Genomic DNA, 14,525 nt, shown 5'->3' on the forward strand with positions numbered 1-14,525 from the left:
AAGTAAGCTGTTCTGGCCAGAATTTGGCACCTGGTTTTTATTGATGTAAGTATATGTTACAGTAAAAATGATTAATATAGCAATCATTCATAATGACTATTATAGTCAATGTGAATAATTGAGAGGAGCACTCTTCAATAACTTCCTGAACGATTTTTTTAATATTCAATATGTATACTATACTGGTGACATAGATATTTTAGGGACAGTATTTTTGTTGTATTACTACAAAAATTTATCACTTTATCCAATCGTTATTTATAATCGTCACATTAATTACTTTGACCCCAACACAAACATACTTAGTTAAAACTAATGATTTTGAGATACCTTTAATTCAATGTCGTACGTAGTAGTGTAGGTACCCGAGGGACTTTACTTATGACACTGCTATACCTACTTTTCCGTTCTTACCTTTAAATGATCTGACTGCCCATCTACTTACCTAATTCACTTTAGACATGTCTTTTGAACCTGGCTGGGCACATCCTTCAAAGTAAAAGAAATGTCACTATTAATTTTCCAAACTATAAGGTAATTTTCGGAACTTTCTTACAAAATCAGATACTCCTAAAGACAAAAGTTTAGGTGAAGTCGTTTGAATTTTACTCCCTCGCCGTTGAAGCGGCTCAGTTCGTAAATATTCCTCGAGAATAATTATAACTATCATTATTGACTCGTGGTATAATCTACCATAGTATGAGATATTTGTTTTCCGTGCACTTTAATGAGCATCTTATTTCGTCTGTGTCGAAAGCTTTTTAATTTCTTTAGAAAATTTGCTAATTTGATTTATTACCGAATTTTTGATAAAATAATGAGAAATACAACTGACCAATTAACTAATTCGTATATCATTAGATGAGAAAAAAGTTATTTATGTATCAAGGGCATTAAGGCGATATTTTTGCCGAGGGTCTCAGAGCCCGAGGGATAAATATCAAGTAATGCCTGAGGTGCATACAAAATTTCATTTTTCATTGGTCCAAATAATGCATTTTCAATATACAAATGTAATGATTATTGCTTGCCCAACATTAAAGTGCTTCAAGTGAATCAAGTAGCTTCTTTTTTTATTACATATCACTCCACAATATATTTCGCAGACCGTTTGAGGGCATAAGTTCCTTCGTTAACATCATTATTGCTATAATTTTTTTTTTTTTTACATTTTTTTTTTAGGTTTTCATTTGTGCCTTCATACTGAATAGTTTTTATTATCATATAGTTTTTTCTTGCTAGGTTTTTTTTTTATGTCTTGGTCTCTTGTTGTTAATTTCATATGTAGGGGGTTGAGTGGTAGAGCAGACGGAATAACACGGTTTATTCCAGTCTGAACTTCGCCCTATTGAGTCACCCATTAGGTAATGTAATGTATAATATCTGTTCTTTGTGTGGTGTGTGCTCAATAAATGTCATTATTATTATTATTATTATAATCAGATGAAAATATGACAGATATAATTGGCATATAATAGGCAATTGAAAAATTAAATCTTTTAGTTGGTGTCATTATAAACCCTCTAAGTTAACATGGGGAGCAACAATCTGCAAAAAACCTTTTTTACCATTTAATTGCCTATGTTTGGTTTTGGAATATTCACCCTGTCGGTTGCTACACTTTTTATGTTCTCACATCGAGTGTTATTAATACAACCACCTCAGTACTTATACAATAAAGTGAGATACCGTACGGACGTGCATAATATTAACATTCGGAATAAATGACTTCTAACTACTCCTTTACATAAATATAGCTCATTTGAAAAATGCTTCTCCTACTACATAGCGAAACACTACAACGCTCTACCGGACTCTTTCAAAAATGTATCTTTGTTGGCATTCAAAATAAAAACAAAAAAGTGGTTATTTGAGAGTCAATTATTAATAAAAATTTGATTACTTGTATTGGTCTATTTTTTTATTTTTTTTTTTTTATACTTGTACGCTACAGATGTGAATTTTTTTTCTCTTTAAATTTTATAACTTAGGATTCTCATTCGCCATCATAAATAAATATATATATATGTGTTGCGGGTAAAGTGTAAGAGCAGATATTTTAAACTGAACTTCGCCCATTCACTGCGGTTGATAAATTCGATTCTTCTTTTCTTGATACATGTTTATATATTATTTTAGTTGTGTTTTTTTGAACGGAATGTGGATAAAGGCCATTATTATTATTATATATGTATAATTAAATGTCCGGGATTGTGATTTTCATAAAACAATACTATAACACACAGAATAGATGTGGAGAAAGGCTGAAGTGATAAAATTACATCATCCCTTCCCCGCGAGAATGTCTTAATCCTGTATATTTTCTGCCTCAGTTTAAGAGTTACTAGTTAGAGTTAGTTTGTTAGTTACTACTAAGAGTTGACATTTCAGACCATCCCTAATCAGGGACCAGAGTTACAGGTTTACTGCCCGCAGATACTTCTGTGTTCTGTTTTATCACATTATTATTTTCCTGCTAAAGTTACACTATTAGAAAGTGAGAGACATGCAAACGGCTACGCCGATAGCTTATAAGTTTATTATAAAAATGAAATATACAGAGAGTTGTCAATTTTATAACTACTTTTATGACATACAGTCAAATTTGTTAATGTAAATCAAAATGTTGCCACAAAAAGGCACATGGTGCATTTAATAGTTATTGAAATATCAAATTTGTACAGCTCTTTTTTAATATCGGTTGATATTTACAATAAATATGACAAATATGTATTTCAAATAAATTTTATAAAACAAAAATACTACAAAATTAACAAAATGTATAAAAGAAATGGACGGATAAAATAATACTTAACAGTTATCACTACACCTTATACAATGAGAAAATAATGTGTTGTCATTTCGATATTTCTAGGCAAGCGGCAGTGTAACTGGCTCAGATTAACATTGACAAGTTTCATCAATATTGTACTATTAGGCCCGCAAATGAAAATATGTGTAATATGTATACTATATGAACCACTCTTTCTTTTTCTGGACTTGATGGCCTGTAGTTCCTTGGATTACTGCTGAATCAGGATCAATTGCACTTTCTGCGCCAGCATCCTCTTGTGTTAAATATTCACCTTTGTGTCTATGCAAGTACCTTCCAATGAGAACAGCTAGTATCACTAATGCAATAAATATAATTGCCAGAATACCTGAAAAAAAACACATCTTGCTACACTTCAACACAAGCAAAATGTACCTACTTGTCTAATATAGTATGTATTTTAATAAATTAGCCATTTTTATCACATATGCTACCATTAAGTGGTAACTCCATAATCCATGCCAAGAAAGATTGCTTCTTCGTTAATAATCATAATCAATAATGTTTGATAATGTTTGCAACACAAATAAATTATGCAATCTTTCGTGGAAAGGATATATGTATGTCTCAAGTTAATCAGATTTCAGATTTTAAAAAAAATTAAATTCTGTTCCAACACTTACTTCCAAGTATAGCTGAATCAGTTTGATTATAAGCTTTCTTTAATTTATCTTCATCAACGATGGGGGGTGCTCTTGTTTCTGCAGGAAGTGGAGGATGAGTTATTGGCTCCACACCACAAAAATCTTCACTCAAAGGTTCTATAAGAACAGAAATGGTCATGATACTTTTACCAATAAATCAATATATATATATACACTACCTCCTATAGAACGCACATTAGGTGGCCCATTCTGTTGGAACAATAACTTTAAAGGATAAATATCATCAAATTCGACTCGAGAAATACAACCAACAAATCCTTGAGCCATTGACTCATTTTTTCCAATGTACATATACTGTATATTATTAAATTGGGCGTCGGCTGATGATTTAATATTAAAGTTGTACTCCTTTGGTTCATAATTATCGACTTGTATAACTAATGTTGCTCCAGCATTTTTACGTGACACTCTTAAGTCGTGAAATTGTCCCAAACCAAAATGCTTGATGGGATAAATTACTTCTTGCCTTTCAAAACCAAAATCAAATACGATACGTAAGTGTCCAGAGTTTGAGACCATAATGGTCATATACTCCTTTGATATATTTGAATAAAATCCAAGTAAGAAACCCTTCGGATTAGTTGTGGTAAATCCTACTCTGATTTTTTCCGAAAGCGTAGAACGCCACGAACCCATAAAATCATATTTGACCATGGAATTTTGTCTGAGATTTACACCAATTTCATCTGCACAAATAGGTCCTTTGAATGCTGTCCACCGACAATCGCAAGTAAAACCATCGTATCTTTCCCAGCATGTTCCATTATTGAGACAAGGATTACTGTCACACTGTCCCTGGCAACCTTCACCCACGCCATACAACCCTCGACGTGCGTAACCACGTAAATCGACCAACTTTCCATTAAGCAGTAAAGCTCTAATACATCCTGTAAAACCATGCTTGTAATCTAGCGTTGCTCCAATTATTAAGTTGGAAGTTAAATGAAGGGCACGTACAGGTCCGGTGTCTTCGCGTATTTCTGATTTTAATGCACCATCAATTACAAGTCGGGCACCTTTACGATTACGTTCCACGGATACAGAGTGCCAGCGATTGTCGGCCAATCGATAGGATGTTTTATAATTAACAATTAAAGGTGCCGATCCTGCTTCATACTGAAACTGAATCATATCTCCACTTTCGATGCTTAGCTTGATGTAGTCGGATGGTCCGCGAGCATGCATAATTACTGCACTATCAATAGTGGTTTTAAATTCAAAGTAAATATCGCCACTATGGCCCATATCAAATGTAGGTAAGGTAATGGTACCATCCGATACTCGGAACGTGACGACGTTGTTAAATAGATCATCACCTTCACACATTAAAGATCCCAATGTATATCTACCTTCCTTTTCATCTAAAGCATTTCCGGTGTCACCAAATCGTAGCTGTTTTACTGGCAAAAATTCTTTATCGGTTAAATCCCCTACATCCTCTGCCCAGACTTCGTAACCTGCATCACAATTGCACCATTTTGTTGGGTCAATACAGGTACCCAAGATGCCGCATTCACATTTTCTAGATCCTGGCAAGGCACCTCCCCAGTAATCCATTTTTTGATTATGCCTCGAGACCCACCAAGAAAATGGATGAAAATCGGCAAGATTAGAAGGAGAGTTAAGTAATCGCGAAGAACGACACGAATATTGAATACGTTGAGAGCACGAAACAGATCTATTAAGAAGCGCTTCTATTTGGTCATCATCAGCATCATAAATTATATCCTGTTTAAAACTGCCCGGTTCTGGAAAGCCATCGACAGTTGTCGTTTGTTGATTTATGTGGTGCAAGACGGTAATAATTCGCCCATCTGCGTGAAATTCGCATGTTACAGGAAAAGGTGCTAAAGGTCCACTTCCATCTACATCAATTTTTATTTCAGCCTTTTGACCCACTGTCTGCACATTTTTATAAGCTTGACAAGACAATGCGTTTAACGAGGTATGACAAACTGAGCCTGCATAACCTGTTCCAACACAATCGCACATAAATTCCTGCGAGGTCTGTTTACAAATACCACCGTGCTCACAGGGATTTGGATTACAACGGTCTACCATTCGGCATGAATCAAAAATCACTTGATCCTGACAGCAGTACTCTTCTGAAGTCCAATCAGTTGGTAATTTATAGTTTCCATCAATACTAATGGTACGCATACACCCAATGAAACCTGGCATTTTCTGCCCCAACAAACCGATCGCACCACTTACTCCTCCTAGAAAACCATCTGTCATTAATAGATGAAAGTTGAGATTGAGTATATAGTTTACGATTAATCCCGTCACTGTACACAGCGCGTTTATCTTACATTGGAACATACGCTTTTGCATGCAATGGTGTTTCCCTATGTTCTATTTTGAAAAAAACGCATCAACCTATAGGATATCGGATTATCACCGCCAAGAACGTAATAGGCGAATATTGTTAAATTTGCTCTTAAACGTCAACAATATAACAAACATAACTTTACTCTAGTTAAAAAACGGACCAACGGGAACGTAAATGTTCAACTTCAACCAACTTTTACGTTGTAAATGGACGACGTACGGTTTAAAAATTTACTCTGTTCTGATTGGCTAACGGACAAACGGAAACGTATAAACGGAGAGTTATGAACCCACCTTTAGCGCTTGACGTAATTTACGGGGCAATTACACAAAGCGGTAGTTCTATAACGTATTAAATTGACTTGCGCACAATAGAATTTGTAGTAAAAAGACGGGAATTTCAAATTGTAAACACAGTAGTAGGTTATCTTGTGTGAAATGAACATCATCTTTTAAGATATTAATTAAAATAGCAGCCTCAATATCCTTAATTTCCACCAGAAATTACAACATCTTCAAAGTTTTCCTTTATTTCACTTGAACTACGTGATACATAACCAATAAAAACTTAGGTTAAGAAATTACGTTAATGTTTGGTCTGATAATTAATGGTGTAATACTGCACGCGGCAATCCATTTTCCGATATCTCTCTAATGTGCGAGGTGTGCGAGTCACAACTGAACCAGCCTTTAATTATTTTTAGGTTGACGCGTTTTTTTTTAATGGAACGTAGGGAAATAACATTTCATGCAAAATCGTATGTTCCAGTTTAAGATAAACGCACTGTATTTGGAAGTGAAAGTAAAGGGAATGTATGAATTATAAAATTGAAGTTATGACAATAGACCAATCAACCCACGCGATTAATAAAACCACCAAGAAACATTAGACATTGCATGTCATAAAAGCATTTTTAATTAAAATTATTTATAACTCTTATCTTTTCTGTCACGCAAGAAAAACAAACACAATCTACATATGGTCCAAATTGGACACTTTCTTACGGAAACACTCTTTATTTTAAGAGATAGAAAAATATGCATCTAGGTGTTCAATTTTAAAGAGAAACAAAATCACTGGCGCAAACTGATTTCAGCTAGGTATGTCTAATCGTTTGGCCGCTAGGGGACGTTTCTCGAATTTAGTTGATTTAACATTCTTAACATTAAAGATAATTGATTTTCGTAAAATCTTTTTTTGAACAATTGGAAACACTGGAACTACTTGTGGCTGTTGAACTGTAAAACAAAAAACCGAAAATCAGTATTACGTAGATGGTCTTTGGCCCTTCCTCTTCAAGATCAGATATGGCGCCATGCTCAATTCCCCTCGGAACCAGAGTTATGAGAGGTTGCCTACCCAGTAAGAAGATGTTTAACGAAAACGACATAAAGGTATGGTTTGACGAACTTTCTCTGACAAAATTTGTTTATTTATTTATTTACACTCTCTTGTTCTGGGCCCTCAACAGGCTTGCGCCCAATTACAGAGTACTCGTAGGATAACTACACATGCTTCAAAGCATTAATGGAGTAATGAGGGACCCACTTACGGCTGGTTGCCTACCCATCAGGGTGTAAAATGACAATTTACTACATCTACACCATCTATAACTGGAAAATCTCAACAACGTTACACCTGTGCTGTGCTGTAATCCACTTGTTATCACCATAGAATTGGTCTATGTTACCTCGTATCGGTCCGTCAATCTATTTATAGTTGCATGGCACACCGGAACATCCAAGACAGCTACTTAAGGGAGGCAAGGTACCTTCAACCGTCATATATGTACTTGTAAACAAAAGCTAAATGGATTTCCTGGTCACATTTGTTCAAATTTTACTAACCCCTCTAACCTCTCCCTTAACGTTTCACGTTAAATTTATTACCTACTTTTATCAGCCGTTTTTTCAATAAGTTTAAATAAATCAATAGTTAACCTGTTACAAACATTTTTGTACATACTCAACTCTGTATTTCATTTAACTGGATTTAGGTTGAGTGGCGTCCAAAGTGCCAAGTACCTTCATGGAACTGATAAGCCACTGATGATATCTGCAAGAGGTGCCGGCGCAGGTAATCAATTATCATCTTCTATCTACGGTGCACACTGTGCATTGTGCAATAAATAAAATGGTTACATGGGTTGATATTGCATAATGTTAAAGTCAATTAGGAATTGCACTGTTGTAGTAGTGATAGCACACTTTTGCTACCAACGCTTCCCGAATAACTTGCAGATTACCAAAGTAAGGAGGTTTGCGAGGGAGTGATGATTCTGGCTTTAAGGGGAGCTGGTTGCTAGGTTCAAAGTAAATAGGTTCAACGACGAAATGTTTTATGAGAAGCGGATACCAAGCTGACCTACTAGGATACCTTCCACTTGATCCTTTACTATTTTTTGTAACACTGGATGAATAAGGGAGAAGTTTCCCCGAAAAATTATAAAAGCATCAGACGCGATTGCCCCAGAGTCTCTCAGTCAAGAGATGCATTCTCAGGGTTTGTGGTTATTTTTAGACGCAAAAAGATCTAATTCAGGATGGCCGTATGCTTTGCAAATTTGTTCAAAAACAAAGTTTGTCAGCAACCATTCAGTTTTAGATTGAACGATTCGAGATTCCCTATCTGCTAACTGTATTATAATGTTATAATCCCATATATTTTTGTTTCACCTCTTTCATCTTTGTCAATTTCCAAATGTATACTCGGTGCATTTCACTGTTTTTTTAGTTTTGAAACGAGCTTTGAATATTTACTGGCCGGCGAGATAAAATTTTCGAAATGGGTACGATCCTCCGCCGAGAAAAAGCTACTTTTCTGGGAACTGTTATCGACAGTAAGTTGACTTTCTCTGACCATGTTGACCTCGTCTGTACAAAATTAAGAAAACTACACTATCTCTTCCTTAATTTAACTAATTACCTGGACAAAAATGCGTTACTCTCAGTTTACTATGCCAAAGTGTATTCCGCTTTTAGTTACAACATTATCGTGTGGGGACAAGCAACAGAAGCTTGTAGTGTTTACCTTACAAAAACGAGTAATCCGGCGTATATACAATCTAAAATTTAACGAATCATGTAGAGACACGTTTAGGAACAATAGACTTTTAACCTTTGTGTCAGTTTACCTGTTATAGCTATTAACGTACCAAGGTATCTAATGACTATCATAACAGCCGCAGATGTCAGGTTAAAATCCGAGCGTAGCGATTAGTTTATCTTACTGTACATTTGTCTGAAAACGTACGAGAAAGTGCTAACGAAGCTTTTAAGTCTCTAATTGCAGTAACACGGGGAGAGGAACGTTTGACCTTTAAAATGCGCGAGGATCTAACATCTTGAGAGTGAAAGTGAAATATAATCCTAAATAAGTCAATTTGGAGAACAATCTGTAATATGATAAATGTGTATTGTTTATAAATGTTACCTGCTATCATATAAATTCCACCTGTGGTCATTTTTAAGAAACGGGTTGTTTTCATAGGGCGATAATCGACACTAAGTGTGAGTGTGTTAATTCCAATTGTTAGTACCACTGTATGCCATCTACCATCGTTGAATGTTTCCTCATAATTATCCAAGTTAATTTGTGGATTATTTGGAGTGATGAGTTCTACTTTAATTTTGCCATTTTCCATGTAGATCTAAAATTGAATGTAAAACACAAGAAACTTGATTTAGAAATCTTTAACGTACTGCAACATGTCCAGATGATGAAAATGCATGGTACAGCATCAATCCAGTACTTTCATAAGTTCTAAATGCAAAAGAGGCATTTAAGGAACTGACGCCTTCATATCCTTTTAAGCGAGCAAATGAATCGGGAGTTAAAAATGTAACCGATATAAGAGGAACATCCTAAAGTGTAATTGTCAAATGTTTAAATAGGCCAGCCAGGTGGCACAAATTACCATACAACCATATCTTGCGTTCACACTAGAATAATGTAGAGCACGATCTGCGCTGTATGCTTCTTTCATATCTCGCAATATATTGGTGGCATTTAAGTAAATATTTTCTATGCATCCTGTAAAATTTTGAGTCACAACTAAACCATCTTGGACATTTGGCACTCCACCCACGTAAAACTAAAAACGGCAATGGTTAACAGCTACTGTAAATAGTCCATTCGACTTACTCCTCTATTTAAGTTTAGCTTGCTAAATTCCCCCTTAATGCGACCTTGCACAACAACTCGATCTACCGAAAAAAGAATATCACGATGATTTCTGGATATCACAACGTCGTGCCAAATGTTATCGTCTAGTAAGCTACCAACCGATAAACTTGTTAGTATACCAGAACCTACAACCGCATTTGGTAACAAATTATAGGTAAATGTATTTCCTAAAAATTTACCCAAGTCAATATTTAAAAGCATCCGATTATCTCGCAATTGTACGGCAAGATAATCCCCTTGCGTTCCTCTACTATACACCACAACACCATTTGCCGTATTTGTCTTGAATCTAAACCTTATACTTTCTCTATACGCTGCAATTGGTTCTCTTAACAGATCTAACATAATAAATGAGGTTCCATTGAAATACATAACATCAGATTCTGAAACCAAAAATATAAAATCAATGTAACACGAATATGATAAATTTACCATATTCACATCCAAACAACTCCACTCTGAGCGATATGCGGTCTCGCCAACGAGTCGGGTTTATTCTAATCCACTGGGCGATAATAGGCACTTCAAATTCATTCTTGTGTACAGAATCGCCATCTGTGTTGCCTTTAAATAGCTAAATAATTCATTAAATTAATGTTACATATAAACCAAGTAGATAAAATAGAAATATGGAAAATAAAGTATAAAGAAAAGTTAGTTAATATAGCACCTCAGCCTCGCCATAAGGATCAGTAATGCTTCGCCAACCTTCCCCATCATCAGAAGTCTGTACAATATACTCCGTAACGTACCCTCTGGGATGTGAGCGACCCTGTGTTGCAATCGAACGTATTTCAAAGCGACCTCCCAACTCCATTATTAAAAACTGATAATAATTACTCTCTTGTGGGCTCCATGCCGAGTCCCCTAAAGCGTTAGAGTGTTAATAAGCAAAAGTTAGTGATTGTAAAGAAATAAATACAGTGCAGGATTAAACGGGCATCAGGATTCCACCACTGTCTAATAAACTAAAGCAGAAAACAGAAATAAAAGTTTGTGTTAATGTATGCACAGACACATTTAAGCGAGGCTTGAATGGAAACTAATTTACATTTAAAAATATTCTCACCCTAACGTCACCACCCGGTTCTTTGTAGTCTGTATAGTCAAAACCATTACTGCCATAACTTACACTAAATTCCATAACGTATTCGTTACTATGAGTTCTACCTTGTGTCCATATTCGGGTTATATTCATAACTTGACCAAGATCAAAAACAAGTTTCTGTTCAAAATCACTGGTATGTGCCGTCCATGCATTGCCACCTTTTTTTGAGAATAAAATTAAAAATTAAAACATTTTTTTGAGAATAACTCCAAAAAATTCCCCCTAAGTTTCATTATGATTACTACTGCTTTTTTTGAGGACACAAATTCAAATGCGTGTACCTACTTTTCTACATCAGAAGCAAAATGATAAGATTATGGAGCAACCGCTACTTTATCCGTATTATTTAATGAAAAATAATAATCATTTTCATACAAAAACATTATTTGGAACTACAGAGAAATCCGCATATAACAATGGCAAATGGATCAGTGATAATGCGTCACACTAACCGGACGACGCAAGAAACAGAGTTATTCCCATATAATGTGGTCCCTCTTCTCCCATTGCTTTTACTATTTCTGCCATTAATTCAATTTCGGTTGCAATACTCTTCCCACGAGCATGAGCAGTAATAAAATTATTCATTTTTGCTTCCAACTCGACTATTGAAGTCACCTATTATTATGTATACGCTCCTCCCAAAAAAAGTTTTTAACTTCCACTTTCTCATCCTCGTGCTGTCCATATACTACCACAAAAGTGTCAAGGACTTCCGTGCTAGTCCATACGCATACACCTCAATATGAGAGAAAATTATTAAAAATGCACAACTACGCCATTATGCAAAATTTCCTAATTACGCCACAGTGGAAGAAGGCGAGCGTTCATTTAGTCTTCTCTCTAGAAAAAAACCTTCTGAGATCGACTATGGGGCAAAATCGTTTCATCAGTCTAGAGACATTTGCTTTTCAATCCCAACTTTCTGGAGAAATTCATTTTGATCAAGTGATATTGAATAAGATATGATAAATTCATAATTAATTACGAAAATTGTTGTCTGTGTGAAAATTATTCAAATGTTCTCCTTGTGAATCCAAGAAGTAAAGAATGAACATGTCTAGTTTAAGATAAGAGTGATGGACAAAAAAATTTGCCATTATAGGGGCCCTGTCATCAAATATATTCCAGTGACCCATGGAGGCTAACCTCGGCCCTGATTATATCTATTCTTTGTCATTACCAACACAAACAATATGATTATGATGAGATTTTAAATTTCGTTTCTGTATGATCTATTCTACCACAGATTATAAAGCTACGATGTTACATAGAAAAGATAAATCTGAAATCTGATTACATTTAATATGTTACCGAATTCAGATATTTATCTATCATCAAGCTTCCATGTTGATTCAAATACATTTTAAATTATCCTTCGAAAAAGCAGTTAAAAAAAATGGAAGTAAACACGCAAACCTATTTTATAGATTAAACTGTATTCAGTTACACTGTGCCATACAAAGGGTGGTACCATCTCAGCTACAGCTATTACAAAATTTATGGAATGAATAATATACACTATGGATTATTTAACTTATTAAAATATTGTGCACAAAACGCCACGTCTTGTTCTAATAGTGGCACAGCATTCAGTACAACATTATGAAAATCAATTTCCCTAAACAGCTCCATATTTGTCGTGCAAACATTACTTGGTCTCGCCACCGCGACACAATGTTCGTCATTAATCAACATTTCTTCAAAGCACCATTGTCGTTTAACACCTTCCACAAATAGTTCACTGTCTGCTGTGATATGCTCCTTCGAGAGCGCAGGTGTATTGATTTTAAAACTTATATCTTGTAAATTAACTGTAATACCAACACCCACAGCTTTGACATAGCTCTCTTTCAAGCACCAATGTCTACAAAACATAGCGATCTGATCTTTCTCATTTCCACAATTTTTTATGGTAACCCATTCATTTTCGGAAAATTGTCGTCGCATTACATGAAAAAAGTCACGCACGCTTTTCCCACCCGTGTATTCCAACTTCATTACATCAACACCTAATATTTCACCAACATCTCCGGCCAACACCACATAGTCACCTTGATGTGAAACGTTAAATGCAAGGTCTGAGTGAGGTATGCTCAGAACAGGTTTACCTCGTTCGTCTCGAAGGAACCTAATATCATTGTAGGGATACAAAGTTGCCTCGTGCACAAATTTCCGCATTAACAATCTTCCAATAAGAGACGATTTAAAGTCTTTTTTAAAAACAAATCTGCCCAAACGTTCCTTTTCATCTGATTGTATACAGGTTGTTGAAAGCATTAGATCAGAGTGCTTTGGAGACCATTTAGAAAAATTGAATGCCCACCGGATATTTTTATTGGCCATAATAGGAGTGCGCTCCTAAAAAATATAAAACCAGAACTACCACATTATAATAATTAAAACCAGTTGATGACCCTTGACTTCATTTGTTATCATTTATCATTCATTCCATAAATAAACATTTTTTAATTTCAAACAATGAAATGAGAACCTCACGTACTTACCATACAAAATTGCATTCTTCGGTTCTCGATCTCTCATTGACGAAGTCGCAGTGACAACAGCACGTTGCATGAGTGGCAGAAAACATTCGTATTCATCGTAGATATCTGAAAAAGCCATAATAAGGAAGAACTGAACATTCTATTAGAAGTAGATCAACTGATATGGGAAAGAATAATTGTTGATGTGCTTAACAAAACAATTACTGTACCTGCATTTGTTAAATGTACAATAAAAACAGTTAAACTTAAAATTATATGAAACATGGTTTGTTACATTTCAGTTCGAAGGTGTTACACCCAAAATACAAACGGATTCTTATGAATCACTATTTTACTTCTATTACTCATAAACCTAGAAGGTTAGAACTGAATACTGACTCCCACAGATAGTATGCATATATATAAGAGAAGTATATATATGATAGTATGAGGCAGAAAGCCGTTAACTGACCAATCAATTCACAGATTTACATCTAAAAACAAACTCGGTTAAGTTCGAACCAAATAGTTCGAAAAATTCTTCACGCTCCTGTTTCTACAGGGTGATTTACTGAAAGTTGTCATTCCAGAGTATATTGTTACATATTTATTCTTTTTTTAGATTAGGCAAGATTAGGTATTATAGGGGAGATACAACTAATGACCATACTCATTAATACAGAGAAAATAAGATATGACATTACGCAATTGGTGCCATTAGTGATGTACTGATGTCACAATCAATATAGATTGTTATGATGAACTTTCGTTTTTTCGTGAGATTTTTCATAAGTAGGAACGGTATTAATAAATTAGTTTATGCCATTCATGTCATCACAAACAATTAACTTTGTCGGTTGCAGTGCAAATTTGTAGATCGGAGGTCGTGCATTGACAATGTAGGCCAAAAATAAGG

The 14,525-nt window shown here is 35.1% G+C and overlaps 1 protein-coding gene across 3 annotated transcripts; it reads right to left on the bottom strand.

Annotated features, from left to right (window-relative positions):
- Positions 1-2,632: 2,632 nt before the first annotated feature.
- Positions 2,633-14,006, bottom strand: LOC116165803 (neurexin-4). Of its 3 annotated transcripts, none has more exons than XM_031480489.1 (12): positions 13,840-14,006; positions 13,631-13,735; positions 10,686-10,882; positions 10,448-10,589; positions 10,195-10,398; positions 9,974-10,140; positions 9,747-9,923; positions 9,532-9,693; positions 9,263-9,479; positions 3,657-5,717; positions 3,457-3,594; positions 2,633-3,161 (listed from the first exon to the last, which is right to left on the bottom strand). In XM_031480489.1, the coding sequence occupies exons 1-12, from the start codon at positions 13,892-13,894 to the stop codon at positions 2,971-2,973; spliced, it is 3,816 nt and encodes a 1,271-aa protein (XP_031336349.1). In that variant the 5' UTR covers positions 13,895-14,006; the 3' UTR covers positions 2,633-2,970. The 3 variants fall into 3 exon arrangements, with proteins under 3 accessions (XP_031336349.1, XP_031336348.1, XP_031336350.1); XM_031480488.1 differs by lacking the exon at positions 10,686-10,882 and adding an exon at positions 11,085-11,281 and having other exon boundaries at positions 13,840-14,005; XM_031480490.1 differs by lacking the exons at positions 13,631-13,735; positions 13,840-14,006 and adding an exon at positions 11,085-11,222.
- Positions 14,007-14,525: the final 519 nt, after the last annotated feature.

Source organism: Photinus pyralis, unplaced genomic scaffold, assembly GCF_008802855.1.
Source record: "Photinus pyralis isolate 1611_PpyrPB1 unplaced genomic scaffold, Ppyr1.3 Ppyr1.4_LG3a, whole genome shotgun sequence".
NCBI lineage: Eukaryota > Metazoa > Arthropoda > Insecta > Coleoptera > Lampyridae > Photinus > Photinus pyralis.

What these genes read in the sequence shown, in the direction of transcription:
- LOC116165803 (XM_031480489.1), bottom strand. Translation starts at nt 13,894, where the DNA reads ATGTTTCATATAATTTTAAGTTTAACTGTTTTTATTGTACATTTAACA. An exon ending in GAAGAATGCAATTTTGTATG is followed by an intron (nt 10,883 to 13,630) that starts GTAAGTACGTGA and finishes CTAACGCTTTAG; the next exon opens with GGGACTCGGCATGGAGCCCA. An exon ending in TAATGTGCGTTCTATAGGAG is followed by an intron (nt 3,595 to 3,656) that starts GTAGTGTATATA and finishes CTGTTCTTATAG; the next exon opens with AACCTTTGAGTGAAGATTTT.